This window comes from Lissotriton helveticus, chromosome 1_1 (assembly GCF_964261635.1).
Source record: "Lissotriton helveticus chromosome 1_1, aLisHel1.1, whole genome shotgun sequence".
NCBI classification, from domain to species: Eukaryota; Metazoa; Chordata; class Amphibia; order Caudata; family Salamandridae; genus Lissotriton; species Lissotriton helveticus.
The window spans coordinates 271,498,151-271,517,367 of record NC_136057.1 but is presented as its reverse complement, the minus strand read 5'-3'; the positions used below and the strand labels follow the sequence as shown (position 1 = coordinate 271,517,367).

Below are 19,217 nucleotides of genomic sequence, written 5' to 3'. Positions count from 1 at the left end.
TGGCCCAGATAGTGCTGACCCCACTTTACTTCTCCTTTATTTGATGCATGGCATAGCCAGATGCTTTGCTATGTACATTTGAAATTTTGACACTGTCAGTGCTTCCCCGAGGGACAAGACCAGTAAGAAACATGATAACTGGTGTTACTGTAATAACAATTTGGACACCATCAAGCACTGTATTGCTGAATAGCAACATGGACTTATTTGACTCGTCTCTGCAATCCATTGATTTTGTCGATGCCGGCCAAGTTAAATTGAGTGCATTTCAGCTCAATGTCAAAGAAACACTCAGCCACATATCACAGTCACTGTTTATGCCAGATACAGCCTTCCTAAACTGGAACTGGCATACTCTCAGGTTAAGAGTCTCTTGCTATGGTCTGGGCTGCAAAACTATTTGTTTCTGTATAGTAAATATTTCACAGTTGTTAATTACCACTAAGGGCCAGATGTAGGTGGCTCATTACCGGTCGGTAACGGCCGAAATTAACGAATTTCGGCCGTTACCGACCGGTAATGGGCTTTTCTCATGTAGGGGGCCGAAATTAAGGATTCGGTAATTTACCGAATCGGTAATTTAAGGAATTGGTAAATTACCGATTTCTTAAATACCGATTCGGTAAATTACCGAATTCCTAATGTAGGGAGCACTTAAATGAGTGCTTATCCCATGTTAGGGTTCGTTATTTACCACCAACTACAAGTTGGTGATAAATAACGGAAAAAAACAAAAAGCAATTTAATGCAAATTGCTTCAGTGCCATGTTGCAGACATACATGCCCTTGTATGTCTGCAACATGTGCACCCATAAACAATTGAGGGGTGCAACAGGGTGTCAAAGTGACACGCTGCTACCCTTCAATGTTTTCCCCCTTTTACCAAATCGGTATTTACAGATAATTGACATTCATTCCTATGGGCCTCAAGGCCCATAGGAATGAATAGCAATGACCAAATCGGTAAATACCGAATCTTAACGATTCGGTAATTTTTACCGATTTTTAAGCTACATAGCATTTACCAATTTGTAAATACCGAATCAGTAAAATTCGGTATTTACAAATCGGTAAATACTATTGTAAGACAGGGGCCGAGTGGGGGCGCGGCAGAAATAGGCAACAACCGAGTTCTGGTCAAGTGCGGGTTTATTAGGGAAAACAAATGGTCAGTACAGCTCTTTCGACTTGAGGGGGGCCTCCGGGGTGACCTGCTGCGACTCCTTCCACGTCTACGGACCTTCTCCTTCTTGCGGATTACTTCCGGAGTTCGTGGGGTTGGCTCTTCCTCGGAGTCCGTCGCGGCTGGCTCGTACTCCTCCCCAGACGGGAAAACAGAAAAGAAACAGGGTCTGTGTGAGAGTACTGTACACTCACGAGAACATAGGGATAGGGAGTGAGGGAGAATTCACCGGTGCTCAAGATATTAACAGGGCCCTATGTGGTTGAAGGGTAGTGCACAGGAATAGGGTACCGGAACTTAGGTCTCCCGTGGCTTGGTACCTAGCGTACCTTTACTACTAGCCCAGCCCCGCAAGCGGTCACGTACCTGAGTGAGCCACGCACCTCCCCTGGGTGAGTGGCTGGGCGGCTCGTAGGAACGGTGGCCTCCTGGCTTTTCGCCGTCCGTAGCTGGCACCGACTCAGCTTCTCTCTGGTGTTTCTCCTTCTGTACTCCCCCGGCCTCTGGTGGTCTTTGCCGCTCTCCGTCGTCCTCCGTCTCCCGTGATGTTCCTTCCGACGTCCCTCGTCTCCCGAACCCTCCTTCTCCGGTCTCGATCTTCGTCTTCTCCAACTCCGTACTCCACGCGTTCCTCTCCTCCGACCTCCAGGTGTACAAGCACACCTCCGATTCCGGGTCCTGACCTTTTGACGGAAATGCGTAGTATGCAGGCTCCTCCCCTTCGGTCAGCTTCCAGGAATTAAAGGGCCACTCTACATCGGCCACGTCCGACCTGCTCGAGTCCATGTCCTGAGATGAGGAAAGAGAGACAGTAGGGGGTGATGGAAACACAGGGTCATTCAATTCCATGCATGTCGTGGCGTCCCGAGGGATTCTGGGAGTTATAGGCGGTGGGGACGAGTTGTATGCTAGGGACTTCCGATACACCCCGTTACAACTATTTACCTACATGAGGCCCTAAGCCTGTGCTACTGTTTTTGACAAAACCAAAGGGAGAATGATGCTGTGCATCAAAATGTGAGGTTTTTACCTCCAGAACTATTGTTACAGTGTCATGCACAAATCTGGGGGAGAACTGAACCCATCTGACTTCTTCTCCTGCCTTCTTTGGCCCGGCTTCTCCCTTTGCTGGGGAATATCTTTACTTTGCGGCCCAGCAGGCGCACCCAGTGGAACTGAAAGTGAAGAACATCATTTGTGCTGTCACTGGACTCACTGCTTCCCAAAGAAAGAGTAATAAGGGTGAACAGAAAGGGTCACCTTCAGGAACTGAAATCCTTGAAAAATACTTAATAGCAAACTTGCTCAGAACTAATTAGGCCTCATTCTAAGAGGAACTCGTTTAATAATTCCCAAGTCACTGATGAAACACGTGATTGCGCTTGCACACAAGGGTTATAGAGGAATTGAAGCCACTTGTAGAAGGATTTGCTGGTAGAGCGGTTCTCTTTTCTAACTCTCAGGTGAAACAAACGCTTAGTAACTGACACATTTGTCAACCATATTCAAACGCAGTCCTCCTGAATCTCACCTTTCTAGTCATCTTAATGATTTCTGGCAGACAGAAGATGGATCAATTCTTGTGTAGGCAGATTCCGAACGAGATATGAAAGTACAACTAGACTTCACCCTCTCATTAGTAGATCGTGCAAATAAAGCATCTAATTTCTCCTTTGTTCTTATGAGAGCTTTACGTAAAATCCTTCACCTTTCTCCAACCAGCTTGCATTCCTGCATCATCTATAGTACCATCATAAGCTAGATTGAGTATTGTAATGCCCTTTTCATCGCTGCACCTGAGAAGACAATAAAATGTCTGTTGCAAATTCAAGCTGCAGCTGCCAAACTGGTCCAATTTCTGCTTCGCTCGCATGAGAGCTTTACGTAAACTCCTTCCACTTTCTCTGACCAGCTGGCACTCTTGTACCATCCATAGTACCATCATAAGCCAGATTAATTATTGTAATGCCCTTTTCATTGGCGCACATAAGAAGACATTAAAGTGTCTGTCACAAATTCAAGCTGCAGCTGCTAAACTGGTGCTCGGGCAGAACTGGAGTTCCTCCACCTCTACGACCTGTGACTAATTGCACCAGTTGCCAGTGAAAAAGAGAATTTCTTTTAAAGTAGCATGCTTGATGTACAAGACGGTCTACCAGCAGGCACCTTACATCCTGGCAGTTAGGATGACTCTGTATCAACCAGGCAGATTACTCAGCTTAGCCTCAGTGTCTAATCTCCAGATTCCTAGGTAAAAAAAAGAGAGATCCGGAGGCAGAGCCTTCTCAATTCAGGGACTCAAACTGTGGAATAGTATACCAACACACATCTGACTGACTCAGGACCAGTTATCTTTTAGGAAACTCCTGAAAATGTTGATTTACAGGCCGTACTGTCCCCTGTTGATGGTCAGACATAAGTCCTGCAGCGCCAGGATACCTGTGAGGTTACAGTTGTGCTTAACAAATGTTTTATAATAATATGGGAGAAGTAGACATTGATTTCTTTGGTTCCATTCCTTCATGACGGAAACTGTAGTTATTGATGGGTACCCCAGATTTGTTTCTTTGCCTCTGCCAAGCCCGTCTGTTAACATCATGATACCTGCTGTAAATTGCATATTCTCAACATATTGCCTTCTTGTTGTTGTTTTCAGATCAGACAATGGTCCTGCATTGATTAGAAACGTTTTACATGATTTAGCCTAATACACAGCTTTCCAAAACAACCAGATAAAGTTGTTATGTACTCAAACAAATGGCATAGTGGTGTTCTTAAACTGAAAATACAGGGATACTCCTCACACAGTAGCACCAGAAAGCCCCACTCTGAGCTGCTGTTCGAAAAGAATATAAGGATCAGAATTAAATTGAATTCCACATATCTCATCATGGCCATATATTGAGGTTGTTTTTTTTTTTATAATACTCATTTCCTGTGTTGAGCCTATTTCTAAGCTTTCCAAATATTTCCATATAACAATAGACCTGACCACCCAAGAATATTTTTCACCATGGGAGCGTACCAGGGGAAAGGGTATTGGAAATGGGCAAAACGATGGCGATTGAAGCTTTGGGCCCCCTTCTGAGCTTAAAAATCCTCCGCTACCATCTCCTAAGCATTAAGGAACTCATCTGGTAGATGCCTTCCATGTCCTAGGGAGGATTTAATAGGAGTCCAGCTGTGCAGTGTGTTCACATGCCATTTAAGAACAGGACAGTGGGGAGTTTCCCCATTCACCTCTATTGACAAGGAGGCGATTTTAGACAGGAGACAACTAGACTAACACCATTTTTAGGTTGAGCCTGGGCAGCGCATCCGTTGCTAGGCGAGGCATGGTATGGAATAGAAACTCTACCCATTTCCTGCCCATCTTTTCAATTGGTTCCTGTTAGAAAAGGGGGTCTCTAGTTGGCAATGGTTTGCACCTTTGTCCAAATAGGGACCCTTGCTTCTAGTCAGGGAAAGGGGGATACACTCCTAAAATAACCCCTGCTCAACCCTTTGGTAGCTTGGCGTGAGCAGACGGGCTTATCTCAGAGGCAGTGTGTAAAGCATTTGTGAACACATACAGTAATACAGTGAAAACACTACAAAAGGACACCACACCAGTTTAGACAAATAAGTAATCTTTACTAGACTTAACACAAGACCAAACAACAAAAATCCACAACACAATATCAAGAATATGATGTAAAAATGGTAGAAAGAGCTTAGTTCGATGTAGATGGTAAATGCAACACTTTACTCTCACAGTACCTTTGATGCGTAACGCAAAAAACCCCCAAAAGGGTTGCAGGGAAGGTGATGCGTCGGTTCCTTGCTTCAGTGGAGGTGATGCATCGGTTTCTTACTGCAACTCAGGGGAGTTGATGCGTCTGTTCCTTACCGGAGAGGAGGTGATGCGTCGGTTTCTTACTGTGTTCCGGTAACGATGCAACAAGATGGCGCCGCGATGCGATGTGACGATCTGGTGCGATGCGACAAAATGGCATCATTGATGCGATGCAACAACTTGGATGCGATGCGTGCACGCCCGACAGCCGTGCGGCAAACTCAGTGAACTCTTGAGCAGCGACAGGCCCTGCGACATGCTTTTCCGATGATGCGACGGCAACCTCTGCGGCGGCGACACGCTTCTCCGGCGATGCAACATGCTTCTTCAGCGATGCGCCGGCAAACAGCTGCGGCAGCGGCACGCTTCTTCGGCGAAGCGACTGCAACAGCTGCGGCGGCGATACGATTCTTCCTCGTTGAGTCGTGCTTCCAGCTCCCAGCGACACACAGCCTCTAGAGGTCCCAAAAACAGCAGCAGGCACCTCTCTGCAGGTAGAATTCCCAGCAAGGAAATTCAGGGGAACTGGTGGTGAAGTCTTTGCGTCCCTGAGACTTAAGAAAAGGAGGCAAGCTCAGCTTCAATCCCTTGGAGATCTTCCTCAAGATGACAAAGTACACACAAAGTTGCTTTTCTTCTATCCTTGGCAATAAGTAACCACTGCAGGCCAACCCTAACTGGATCTCCCTCTGTTTACCCTTGTCCCCCCCACTCTTCTGCTGGGGACCCAGCACACCTTTGGCGAAGTCTTCCAAATGACCCTTGTGGAACTGGGTACTAACCCAGCGGTCCGCCTCCTCAGCAAGCTTCCTAGTGTTAGTCAGCTTACTATCAATCAGGTGCTGGCGTAGCTCTGGAAAACAATTACTGGATAAGTGCTCCCATGCAATCATATCCTAGAGCGCTTTAAAATCATTCACTTTGCTACCCTTCTCCCAACCCTCCAATGCTCTGCAAAAAAACAGACACATATCCCACCCAAGTACTTGACTCCAGCTTCTTACAATTTCTAAACCTCTGTCTATAAAGCTCTAGGGTCAGCCCATACCTGGTCATCAAGGTGTTCTTCATGTGGAAATAGGAAATCTGGTCCTCAGAGGGCAAGTCTCACAAGGGTTCTTGCCCATCACTGAGAAACCGCACCACAACCCCACTCCCCAATCCTTCTAAGAGACCCAGTGGGAAGTCATGGCCACTTCATAGGCCTTAAACCATTGCCCAATATCTTCATGTTTGTGGAACTCCTTAATTACATCTTTGGAGATACATACTCTTGCTTCTATAGGCACGGATGGTGTACTGCCACCAGAGAGAGTAATTTCTAAGCTTTTGGCTTTCAGCTCCAATTTCCTCAACATTCTCTCATGCTCTAAATGCATTCTCTTTTCTTCCAAGACTAACTTCTTCTTTTCTAAATCCATCTGACCACTCATTTTAAGCGTGGCTAGCTCCATCTTATGCATTCTATCCTTCTCCCTGTCCTCAAGCTCTCCTGGGGCCTGGAGACAGGCTCTTCGAAGAAACACTGCTGCCTGCCCTGGAAAGTACTTTCTCCCCGGTCAGGCCCAATGGCCCATCTAGTTGCCGCTCTGTCTTCTCTGCCTCCTCCGTAGGCTTTTCAGGATGCTCAGGAACATTTCTAACTTCCAACCAGGCCCTCAGCTCCTTTTGGATCTCCTTCTTGGTGAGGCCTTTCACAGAGACTTTACATCGTTTACAGGGGGCGTTAAGTTGTGGCACAGTGTGGGTATCAATTCTCTCCTTCAAATAGTAGATCCATAGATGATTTGGATGCTGCTTTGCTCATGGTAACATGGATTGGCAGTTCTTAGCAAAAATAGAAGTCCCAAGTAAATGATTCTACCAAAAATGTATGTGGTCGCGTTATGGTCTGCACTCACTAGTACTGTACACCAATCACTGTATATGTATCACAAATGCAAGTTCAAATCCTCACCGCTGACCACCAATGTTAGAAATTAGGGTCTCTAGTTGGCAATAGCTTGCACCTTTGTCCAAATAGGAACCCTTACTTCTAGTCAGGGAAAGGGGGATACTCTCCTCCATGGCTCACCTCCTTGGTAGCTTGGCACAAGTAGACAGGCTTATCTCAGAGGCAGTGTGTAAAGCATTTGTGAACACATACAGTAATACAGTGAAAACACTACAAATGGACACCACACCATTTTAGAAAAATAAGTAATCTTTACAAGACTTAACACAAGACCAAACGACAAAAATCTACAACACAATATCAAGAATAAGACTTTAAAATGGTAGAAATAGCTTAATTCAATGTAGATGGTAAATGCAACACTTCACTATCAAAGTACCTCAGATACGTAACGCAAGCAAACAAAAGGGACGCAGGGAAGGCCATGCCCCTTTCTTTAGACGCTGCTCACTATAACCTGAATAATGCGAGCACCGATCAAAGAAAGGGGCATGGCCAATAAAGTGGTCTCACATTTGCGAGAGTTTGAGCTATTGGCATTATAAATACCAATTACTTTTATATGTGCGTTGGGTTTAAAAACATAAATAAAAGACATTGTAATTTACAATGCCCATAACTTAAACTCTCGAAATGCGGGACACATTGGATTGGTATGCGATATTAAGCTACCAGCCTTTTTAATTCACCAGTTCACACTAGCATGAATAATAAAGTTCTATATTCAGTGTGTCTGATGATTTTATATCACTCTTTTATGTTGGTCACACTAGGGAGCTATTGATTTAGCCCCTTGTCTAGCACTCCTTTGCAGGCACTTGCTTGTTTGTACACCATTTTCTTTCTTTGGAATAGGAATGGTAACCGATGATGAGAAAGGGGCATTGAATTGGTAACATCTGCCAAGTTCCCCGAGGGTTGTTCGCCCGTGAGGAGCCTTCCTTTCCACCACACATTTTTCCACTGATTATTTGTTTGAGTGTGGGCGGATGTACTGTCTCATTGGGGCTGACATCATTGGACTTGTCGAGTTGAACCCAACCCGTATCCTCCTGGTTTTAAGTAACAAACATTGGTTTGTTGTGGACTGGAAGTTATAAGAGAACACACACCACACCATAAATAGGAAGGGGGGGTTTCTGGTATTAGACAGTAAAATAATCCAGATCTGTGTATACTCATGGTGATTTGACATATGCTAACTATTATCCACGGTACAGGGATCTTTTGTTATTGAATTTACTTGATTGGAGGGCGATCCCTTCTTGTACCTTGCTTTTCCCTCTTGGCTCCTTTGTGCTATTACATCTATGCATCTGAGCCAGAAACCCCTGCTATGCAAGGGTTTCCAGCTCATCGTGCCTCTTCACTCTGTGGCCGCGTTATGAAGCCTGAAGCCATATCATACAGTGGCACCTTATAAGTTGGCAGCTGTGACGGGGAAAAAGACAGAAGTTGGATTTGCAACCTTTAGAAAGCATCTGAAGCAGTACTTGGTTACTGTGCAGTATCCGTAGCGGAAATTATTATTAACCAATGGTGATTCGGGCCATACGTTTATATAGCGCTTACTAACCCTGACGAATCGTTGTTAAACCACTTTGCAAGACGTGTATCTCCAAGGTGGCAAAAACAGCACAACGCTAACTACAAAGGCTGGTATATACTGAAACACTCGATAATTTCAACATCTCGCCCATAAATGTCGATTAAACCTACCCTGCACCCAAGCAATTGTGCACTGGGGTCTGATTTGGATACTGCCGCTGGGGGTAAAGGGTCAGTTCATTCCATAAAAAGCCTTGTATTCTCTTATAGAAAAGTCGGAGAAGAAAACGCACATAAAACATGCCGCACACCCTAACAATACAATAACATCAGTGTATGCCAGGATGTACCACTTACAAATCTATGTATGCTTTTATAATAAAGTTATATTTCATTAAAAAAAAACACGAAGGCTGAAGTCTTCTGACTTTTGTTTACTGCCCTTTAACACCTTCTTTTATTTCTTTGCCCAGAGGTTCCTCCCACAGCTGCAAGCTCATTAACGTCTAAAACACACAATCACTGACATAGAAGACGGACCAGGAATGCCAACATTCTGACGTTGCGTGCTTCGAACGTCACCTTCATGCGCCGAAAGAAGGGCGTGGCTATAGCCGCGGATGGTGATAGTGGTTGGTGCAGGACTCGAAAAGGGGTTGCCGTCCACAGCTTCAACCGACGTGATTTTGCGCCTGCGCGGCAAAGGGACCGCGAGCCGCGCCCCGAGAACGTACCAGCGGCGCGAGCCACCGCCGCGCGGACTGGGGCCCTGCGCCCTTCAGGAAGACAATGTTCCGATACGAGGTAAGCGCATGCGCGCAGCCGTTCATCTCCCGCGAGGGCGGGAAAGAAGGGGGGTGTGGCGTGTCTCTACGGCAACGACAGGGCATAGATTGGCGGTATGGGGTAGTGCAATAGTAGGATTTATGGGTTGACAAGACTAAAAGAAGTAGAACAATTTAAGGAAGAAGCGGAAGTCTATAGAAGTTTTCTGTGTGCACCTGTGTAACATTTTCACAACTTTGTGTGTGGCATCTGTAGTTACCCTTATTACTATTGGAAGGAAGCAGTTGTGCACCCACGGTCCCTTTTCCCTCATTGAGGAGATCGCTGGCTTCTTAGCAATTCCGTCTGTAAAGACTTTTGTATTATTCAATCCCGTGGCATTTACTCTGTGCAAAACATAAACGGGTTGTCTTCTCTCACTTTACTTAACGTCTGATGAAGGAGTTCTTAATCATTCCTTCACATAGCTGCCAAGGTTTCAGATTGCCATGTGTGACATTTTCATAATTTCAGTGAAATTATGAGTGACATTTCAACAACTGTGAGTGACACTTTCTCGGGAGCTAAAATCATCCAATGAAGATGAGGGAAACTTCTAAATATCAGAAATTACAGCCATATGAGCAACAAGAAACTCCAAGAAGTTCTTGAAACTGCTGCAGAGCACCAGAAATGGAAGGGCACTAACCCTAGTGCTCCCTCCTGTAACATAACTGTACTGTAAGGAATGGGTAAGGCCTCTGGCTCCTCCTTCCTAATGATGCAGCAGTTGGAGCATGGTCATGCACCATCACTTCGGGGCCTCTCTCATGTGGTGGGAGTTGACCCACCAGCTTAAACAGGATGTGAGAGAGGCCGGGCAGGCTGAACTGAAAGCGAACCTGCCTGGCTGGCTATCTGCGTTGTGCTGGTGGGGGCAGGTAGGGCCTCTCCTCCCTTTAAATGATCATGCGGCCGGGCTATTCCTTAGAAACTTGACCCCAAGGCCTCTCTCATGTGGTGTCTGAGACTGTCCATGCCCCAGGATCTGTGAGCAGAGGACCCCGAATAAAGTTAAAACAGGTGTCACTGCTTAGCAACAAGATGGGGACCCCTGGCCTGGGCCTCGAGGAGTCTGAGTCATCGTAGGCAAGCGGCTACAATAAGAAGTTAACAGCTCTGAGCTCTTAAGTTGCGGAGTGTCACTTTTCTCTTCTAACACTGGTTGCTACCTCCTACATATTGTTTGCTTTAGACACTTGCACCAGTGCCACCATTGCCTACATAACGTTTGTTATTTCTTCCTGTAATGCACCGTTTGCTATCTCTTGTTTTTTGTTTGCTCACGATTGTCACGTTTGCCTCATGTAACTGTAATGCACCGTTTGCTATCTCTTGTTTTTTGTTTGCTCACGATTGTCACGTTTGCCTCATGTAACTTAACGTTTGGTTTTTGGAATTTGTTGTCTCATAAATAATTTTCTCCTCATGTATCAGTACTGTTTGTTGCTATTGTGAAGCGCTCTGACACCCCGGGGTAACTGTCGGCGTGACGCATAACATAATTAAAACCTAGTGACACCGGCCGGCGTCGCGTGCGCAGCTTGGACACTGACAGTGACTGACACTTACTTGTTAGTGAAGTGTCGACCTGCTGCTGCCTGCGGCTGCCTATGATGACCCCCGGCGGCCCCCCCGGCGGCCCATGTGCACTGGCCCTGACTCTGACACACTGCCAGTGGTGCCGGCTCCTGTCTTCATCCAGGAGGCTTCTCAGCTCTGTCCACTCTCCTCGACGCGCCAACGACGGACTGCACTCCTCGGCCGCCACCGGCCGCGCTCAGTCTCCTGGTGTCCAGAGAGCTGACTCACGGGCTCAGCTGAGCTGCCACGAGGTGACATTGGTGCAGTTGGCTGCAGCCTGCCGCAGCTGCAGTGTTTTAGCGGGGCCGCGGCGGGGGGCCAAAGCTGAGAGAGACAGCGTCTGCAGCCTGCACTCTCTATTCCCCCGCCGCTTCTGCACTTCTTCCTGTTCCTCCGGACATGGCCGGCACATCCGGATTTAATCCCGGCCACACGGTGATTGACAGCTCTGATTTTACTTTCCAGGGCAACAGGAGTCGGACCAGGCAGCTCCAGGCTGGCAGAGACTGATACATTGTAGCGCGCCGCTCTCAGCCACTACAGAGCTGAGAGCTGCGGCAGTCTGTTTAGGCACTCGACCCGGGCTGAGCAGCACCTCTCTCAGAACAGCAGAGAGAGGCTGAGAGCCCGGGCTGAGGAGCTCCCTGGCACAGGTGGAAAATGCGTGACAATGCATTTCAGTGCGGTGATGCGGATCACCGCACTGAAATGCGTGAGCGTCACACCTATTGTGTGACGCTTGGCAGGACTGCCTTCAGAAGCATCTGAAACCCCCTCTGCCATTTTCTTACTTTTTTATTTATTTATAATTTGTAAGTGTTGATGGAAACCAAGTACTTTCATAACTGCTGAAATATACTTTGAGATGTGTGCACAGGTCATTTACAAGCTATATAAATGTTGAGTGTAAGGGAAAAAAATGACAGCCTACATACAGTTCTTGTCAGACAGTTAACTTTACTTGTCTTTCTCGAGCGGCAACCTTAGAGGATTTTGTCAACGCCAATCTCCAGGATAAAATAAGCAATTTGTAAGAAGACAGGCTGACATTTGATCTCTGTCTTTCGATACACAGCAAATGTGACAAGATATAAACAAGAATTAAAGGTATCTTTATTGCGCATTCACTTACAGATCACCTGCTCTTTGTCAGGAGCTCTCTCGCCATACCAAACCAGTAGGCCCTTTAAAATAGCCCACCCTTCTAAAATCTGACTCGCCATAGCGAGTGAGCAAGTAGAATTCTCGTGGCCTGGTATTGGTTGGAATAGTTAAAGTACTCCTAGATTGTCTATTATACGTGGACTAATGCAGTCTGAAGTGGCATTATATCTTCTTGGTATCGCTTATCCTGTGAACTACTAACACTGCATGGTATAAGCAACTTGGAGACTAGAGTGGTGCCCTGCTTTGCAGCTCTGCCAAGTATCACGCATCATGCGTTAGACTAACTCATTTCAGTGTGGTGGCCCGCATCACCGCACTGAAATGTGAAGTCACACATTTCAAGCGCCTCCTGAAGCTATCAAGCCAGAACGCTTTAATTAGCACAATCTGGCAAGAAAGCAGCGCACGGTCGCGCTGCTCTGGCAGAGTCATGTGATTAACAGAGACTGACTGCTGCAGGCGTGGGGGGCTGGCTTAGCTGCGCTCGGCTCGCTGATTCATGTGATGTGACGCACGTCAAGGAGACTGCAACAATTGTGCGCACATTCGCGCCGAGACAGGCCTAATAAAAGGGACCGGTGTACAAGGGGCAGTTATCAAATTGTTTGTTTAACCCCTTGGATGTTCATGACGAGCTCAGCTCGTCATGGAGTTTCCATTGATTTCAATGGAAATTGTTAATAAATCTTTCCAGGGCCTTAGCATCCAAGTGGTTAAAAGTTGTTTGACTTTAGTCGCTGCAGTGCTGGACACGAGAGTTAAGTGGTGAATGCAACCTCAGTTGATTCTGCGCGAATCCGAACCGGACCACTGATGCTGCAGCCAGTCGAATTTGGGGCCTGCAGACTCTCATGCGCTGGTCGATGGTTCCGTGCCTCACTCTGAGAGACTGCCATTGACATTACTGTCGAAGGTAATGTAATTGCTTTATATTTCATTTATGCGCCATGAACATACCTGCTGAGAACCGGGATTTAAACTGTACCTAATTCACTCCACCAATCAGTGGCAGCCTTTCAAACAAAACCTTGTATTCATCGGGTTGCAGACAATATTGCCCTCTGATTTGGGAATTCGCTACCGAAAATGATGCAGCGTGGAAAGGATTCAAATTGTGGCTGATGACTGTGTTGCTGGCTTCTTGCATTATGGGTGTAATTGTTTTCGGTGCGGCGTGATTTCAGACATTAACAGTTAAACTCTAAGTGTGCGGAGTCTAATTTAATTCATTACTGAAAGCTAAAACACACAATCCCAAGTGCCTCTCGCACGGTTTTATTTTGTATGGGTTTGAATCTATCAGGGGGAGTGAAGGGGAAGCCATAAATCTTGGAAGGAAATTGCAGGCCCTGGAAAGCAGGGAGTCCCATTGCGTTTTCTTTATGGAAAGACACAGTTTCCCTTCACTGAGCAGAACTGGTTTCAGATTACATCTGGCCAGCTTTGATCTTTCTATAACCACTGCAGGTGCAGAGCGAAATGCTCCTGCCTGTGCAGAGGGTTAACATGCTGCAACAAAGAAGGTGTACTTTGACATCACCAAACTTTATTTTATGTAGATAGCTCAGCCGGTTAATGCCTTTGCCTCAGAGATCCTTTAGTTACTTGTGGCTCAGCCGAACCTGCTGAGCTGAGGGAGAGTGCTGTGCTTAGACATGACTTATGGGTGTGAAAGCTCCTGCTGGAGAGTTACTTGTCTGGTAGCAGTTTTGAGCCACCTAAAAGTAGCGCACAGGGTTACAATGTATTTTGCAAAGATCAGTTGCTTTGAACCAGTTTCAAGATCTTAGCGTTTCTCGTTGCTCAAATGGGTGTAATTTCTAATATTTATATGCTTCTGTCTTCTTCATTGTGAGATTTTGACCACGAGAAAGTGTCACTCATAGTTGTTGAAATGTCACTCATGATTACACTGTAATTCTGAAAATGTCACACATAGCAATCTGAAACCTTGGCAGCTTTGGCTTTGGAATGTGGCTACTATGTGAACAAGACAAATGGTGTTTAAGTTCTTCCTATAGCGTGTCAGACCCTTGGCATAGGGTGGTGCAGTGATTACAGAGAGTGGCATAGAAATTAATGTGAACAAGTAAAAATAGAAGTTTTAGTATGGGTGTCAATCACGCCGTTTAGCAAACCATTACTTTGCAGGCCTCGAGGTCAGGGTACATTCTTGATGAAAAAGAGGCATATTCATTGCATTAAGTTTACCTCTAGGATAGGGTTTAGTGAACGACCTAACCAAAGAAATACATTTGAAACAAGCATTTGCAATGCAATTGGTCTCGCAGTTGTGAGAGTTTAAGCTATTGGCATTGTAATACCAATGCTTTTTATTTACGTGTTGGTTTTTACAACATAAATAAAAGGCAATGCCAATAGCTTAAACTCTCGCAAATGCGAGACCTATTGCATTGCAAATGCTTGTTTAGACTGGATGTGGTTTTCAGTGCAGGCATTGTGAAAGAGGATGCACAGGAGTGGGGCCACGTGTGTTTTTTGGGCTCTCTAGACAGTTTGACAAGGAATCTATTGAGGCATCCTATACATATGATGTTAAACCAGCCCGGGTGTGGCATCATCACTGTGAAGATCAACGCAATTATCCTGATTGTGTATCCCTTCACCAAATCAGCCTTAAATCATCCAGTTCCACTGATCTTCTAACCACCACCCTCTCTACACCCCCCTCACATCCAATTATCCTCAACAAAATTTTCTAGTTGAGCATACACGCCAGGCCCCCATTAACGACCCCTACTCTCGGTATGGCGTTGCTTATTACTTCACCCAGCTCCCGGACCTCCCTCCGCAACCTCTGAACTTGATTATCGGGAAAAGCGATTCAATGAGATCGATCATAGCTTAAACCATCTTAAGAATGATCTCCAGAACTGATTCCCATACACAGATCCCCCCCACTCCATGTCCCGCACATATCCAATGTTGGATCAAAAACTATGTAACCCACGGAGCTGCGCTAGGGTAGGAATAACGCGAATTCTCGCTAGCGGTCACTAAACCGGCGATTTGAACCCTAAGATGCAGACTCATGGAGCAAACACCATTTGAAACGAGTGGACCGGAATAGGTCAACCTTTTTCAAAAGCTTCACCAGGGGCCCACTCAAGCCCAGAAGCATTTCTTGGCAGCTTATTTTTGCCACCAAGAATAGGACTTTAGGCATACTACATTGTACCTAGAATTGAGTATTGTTGGTAGGGACCACCATAGGTACAGATGAATAAGCAGAAGGGGTCTGCTTATGAAACATGTCATGTCGACCAAGTCTACTCCTTTCTAACCCCTTTTTACTGTTCCCAGCCAGAGAAGTGAATAAATAGTTTTTTAGGTTTCGACCTGGCGAGGGGCACGCAGTGCCACTCCCAGATCGAAAACTATTGTCTCTAGTAGGGATGTAGGCACCGCCTCTGCCTCTCATTGGCTAGCTCCATAAATGGAGGCTAGCCATTGGAAGACATCTGCGTCAATCACTTTCTCCCCGTGAAAACGCGATTCGGGGGCGTTTCCGTGTCTTTTTTTAAGTCACGCCCTCTCCTCTTCCCATTGGCTGGAATTTTACCTTCCAGCCAATGGGAAGGGGAGAGCACGCCCCCGAATCCCTACAGGACGCTGTGCTTTCTGAGCAGCGTCTACCGAGGCTTTTAGGTAAGCCTCTGCCCCCCTTTTGTGCCGTTGTTTCTTGTTAATGCTTGTTTTCCAAGCGAGAGACATCGATGCAAAGGCAACTTAATTATTACAAATCAATTAAAAGGTGGGGATGGAGGAGGAGAGAGGCGGATGGCGCCGATATAAGGCCGCGTCCCGGGCGTTTCCAGCCCGTCCCTTCCCCGACCTGCCTTCACCCGCCCTGGCTGCCGTCCTCCACTCGTCCCCCGCGGCCTCCAGCGCCCTTCCTGAGCGCCTGCTCCGTCTCTCGTCGACTCAGGATGAAATGCGTGACCGCTCCGAAGCGGCCGCACCCTCTTGGGATCCGACATCAGGACATCGGACTGCGGGGAAGTTGCGACTTTCGAACAACTTACGTTTGCGGACTTTTGGCTTTTTTCTTCTTTTTTACTGTGGATTTATTCAAGGGTCATTTGCGTTTTTTTACAGGAAAAATGTGGAATGTGTGTTTTTGTGCTGAGGATTGAAATTCTGCGAAAATGATTAATTGCGCCGTTAGTGAGAGGGAAGCCGGGCCCGGCCTTCTAGTCGCCTCGCCGTCTTTCACTCATCCACTTATTTTATTTCCCTGCTTCCGCCCTCCCTTCCTCCCCAAACTCCACTAACGCGCCTTCCTTCTGTGCGCACTCCTCTCTTCTTCCCTCGCTCCCCCTATTTCTCCCGCCGTTCCTAATTTCTATCTTATCTCTCTTCCTTCCCTCCGCCTTCCTTGATTTTTCTTCTTTCCCCCTCTCGCGTCAACCTTTCCTCCACCCTTTCATCCGTTCTCATTGAGTCCCTTGCCCCATGCCCTTCTTCCTCATACCCCCACCCTTTCCTTCTTTTTTTATTTCCCATTTTCCATTCCTCCTTCCTCCCACCTTTCCTATCCGCCACATTCGCTCCTTTTTGCTTTATTTATTCTTTTCACTGTTCAACCCTTCTCCTGTTTGTTCGCACCCCCCTGCACTTTCGTTTTCCTCTTCTTTTCCAAGCCACCCTTTAACACCCCTACTAGTTGTTGATTGCCCTCTGTTTCCTCTTGCTTTTCATTCTTTCCTTTCAGATTCCTTCTGCCCCGTGCCCTCCGTCCTGCCCCCTCGTCCATTCTAATCTCTTTTACTGCCCGCTCCCTCTTCCTTCCGCCGCTTGCTCACACAGTTTCCCCTTTTCGGCGACTCACCCTTTATTTCTTCCTTTTCACCCCCCACCCTCCTCAGTATTCCCAGCCGTCGCATACTTCATTTCCTTAGGGTTCCATTCTTGGCTGATGTCCCCCCTCCCATCCAGTGTCCCCCTTTTCACCAAGCGCTGCCCTCCACCTGCCTTCTCTGCTCCTCCCACTTGTGCCCCCCATGCACCGTGGGTCCCACCTTCTTTCCCTGCCTTTAGTCAACACTGAAACACGTCCCTCATAAGACATACATTTAAACCGACACTGTTTTATTAATACCGTACATCTCAGCTTGCCAGGGACATGACGCGTTTTATTAATTCATCCACAGTACAATGCGGAAAGTAAATGTCTGATTTTCAAAATAATTTATATCTGCGCACTTTGGACGCGTCAATATGAATTACAAAGCAACACAATATTTTGAACAGAGACGTGGGGGTTGTGGGCTGGAGATAGAACAGGACATTTTCTTGTTATGAATACATTTCAACAGAGGGCTAAAGAAGTGTCAATCACGGGTCCTAATGTCACCAACGCTACCCCAGCACTACTGGCCTTTACGAGTTGCTGGCTTGGAATATAATCATCAGATATTACATTTGTAGGTAGTTTTTCAAACTGTATACGTCTACGGTAGCTCGGCATCTGGGGTAACAGCGTCACAAAGGGAGTAAAGTGCGGTTTCTGGCGTTCACTCAAGAAGGAAACAAAAATCATGTGCATCTATCTTAGTAATATACATAGCTGCAGAGCTCCGTGAGCGACTGGTTGAGGCCAGAAATGTTGCAATGTTTACGGTGCTCAGAGCGTGCCCAGTCACCATGGCACTGGCCGCCGCGGCTCCTGGGTGTCCTGATATAGAAGGCTGCAGGAAGTTTACTTTTCCAACATCAGACTGCAGCGCTGGGTCCTGACAGTAGTTCACACGCAGGTTTGGTGCCCACAGCGCCAAGAAATAACTCCCATCATTGTCGTCCGGGGCACGATTGGTGTTTACACCGAGCCTGCACTTCAGGCCGGCAGCCGTATTTGAAGTTTTTTGTTGTGTCCCTTGGGAATTCGCCCGAGATGCTTCTATGGTGTCCCTTCTCTGGTGAAATCTTACCCTCAGAGATGTCTTAAGTATTCCACTCTAGTGAAACCCTACTTAGAGTATTGTGTCTCCTTTAAGTGAGGGATCATCTGCAGTATTGTGTCACTTCGTAATCAGATGCTGCCTCTTGGTTTACCTGTAAGTTCACTGTAGTTACACCCGTTTTACAGTTGTGACTCATAAGAGCTGGACTCTGCTGTCGAGGGACACCCTAAGTGCACCCTCCATGCAAGAGCGACTACTCTTCGTTCTACCCTGGCAGCATAATCCATGGGCAGGTAACAGGCCTTTTTTTAACTGTATACACACAGGCTACTGCAAAGAATACGCAACCACAGGTATCTCCGGATCCTTTGCCTTCATGACTTCTCGGATAGTCACAGAGAGCTTCAGAGCATGTGTGGGGTGGGAGACGGGGGTGGATGGACAGGTTTCACATGAGCCTGGATGGACGAATGGTGAAGCCCATTGGATGTCGAAGATGGTCGTTGGTTTGTATCTTTCATCAGTGTGAAGCCTTCACATGCACTTTTATCCCTATGAAAGATTATCTCTGTAGGTGGGGGAGGTATCCAGCTAGGCTTGTTTGAGGTGGCCACAGCTTCATTGTCAATGTAAGGTCCCTTTTCTTCCAATGCCGTCGCTAGAAGTGATATGTTTCCCCAGTAGCGGCCGGTGGTGGGAGTGCTGCGGGGCGGGGGAAAAGCAGGGTGGGGGGTAGTAAACTATGGCATACGGCTGAACAGAGGGCACCACAGCACTCCCAACACGAGCCACTACTGACGTTATCTGCTTTCCATCTGCAACAACGTGCAGTTGGGACTGGGCTTTCTTATTTTAGATTCCTGCTGGGCACATAACAAATGAACAAATGAAATAATAATTTCTGGTGCTCTTCTCCTCCTCTCTGGTGCTCTCCCCCTCCCCTCTGGCGCTCTTCTCCTCCTCTCTGGCGCTCTTCTCCTCCTCTCTGGCGCTCTTCTCCTCCTCTCTGGCGCTCTTCTCCTCCTCTCTGGCGCTCTTCTCCTCCTCTCTGGTGCTCTTCTCCTCCTCTCTGGTGCTCTCCCCCTCCCCTCTGGCGCTCTTCTCCTCCCCTCTGGCGCTCTTCTCCTCCTCTCTGGCGCTCTTCTCCTCCCCTCTGGCGCTCTTCTCCTCCTCTCTGGTGCTCTTCTCCTCCTCTCT

At 47.0% G+C, this 19,217-nt stretch overlaps 1 protein-coding gene across 2 annotated transcripts in view; it reads left to right on the top strand.

Annotated features, from left to right (window-relative positions):
* Positions 1-9,095: 9,095 nt before the first annotated feature.
* PATL1 (PAT1 homolog 1, processing body mRNA decay factor) overlaps positions 9,096-19,217 on the top strand; it is a 203,851-nt gene continuing 193,729 nt past the window's right edge. The window contains exon 1 of one of the 2 annotated variants that reach the window (XM_078666733.1): positions 9,096-9,324. In XM_078666733.1, the coding sequence (XP_078522859.1) occupies positions 9,310-9,324 (15 nt within the window). In that variant the 5' untranslated portion in view covers positions 9,096-9,309. The remainder of the gene's footprint in view (positions 9,325-19,217) is intronic. The other variant, XM_078666817.1, reaches the window with a different exon arrangement.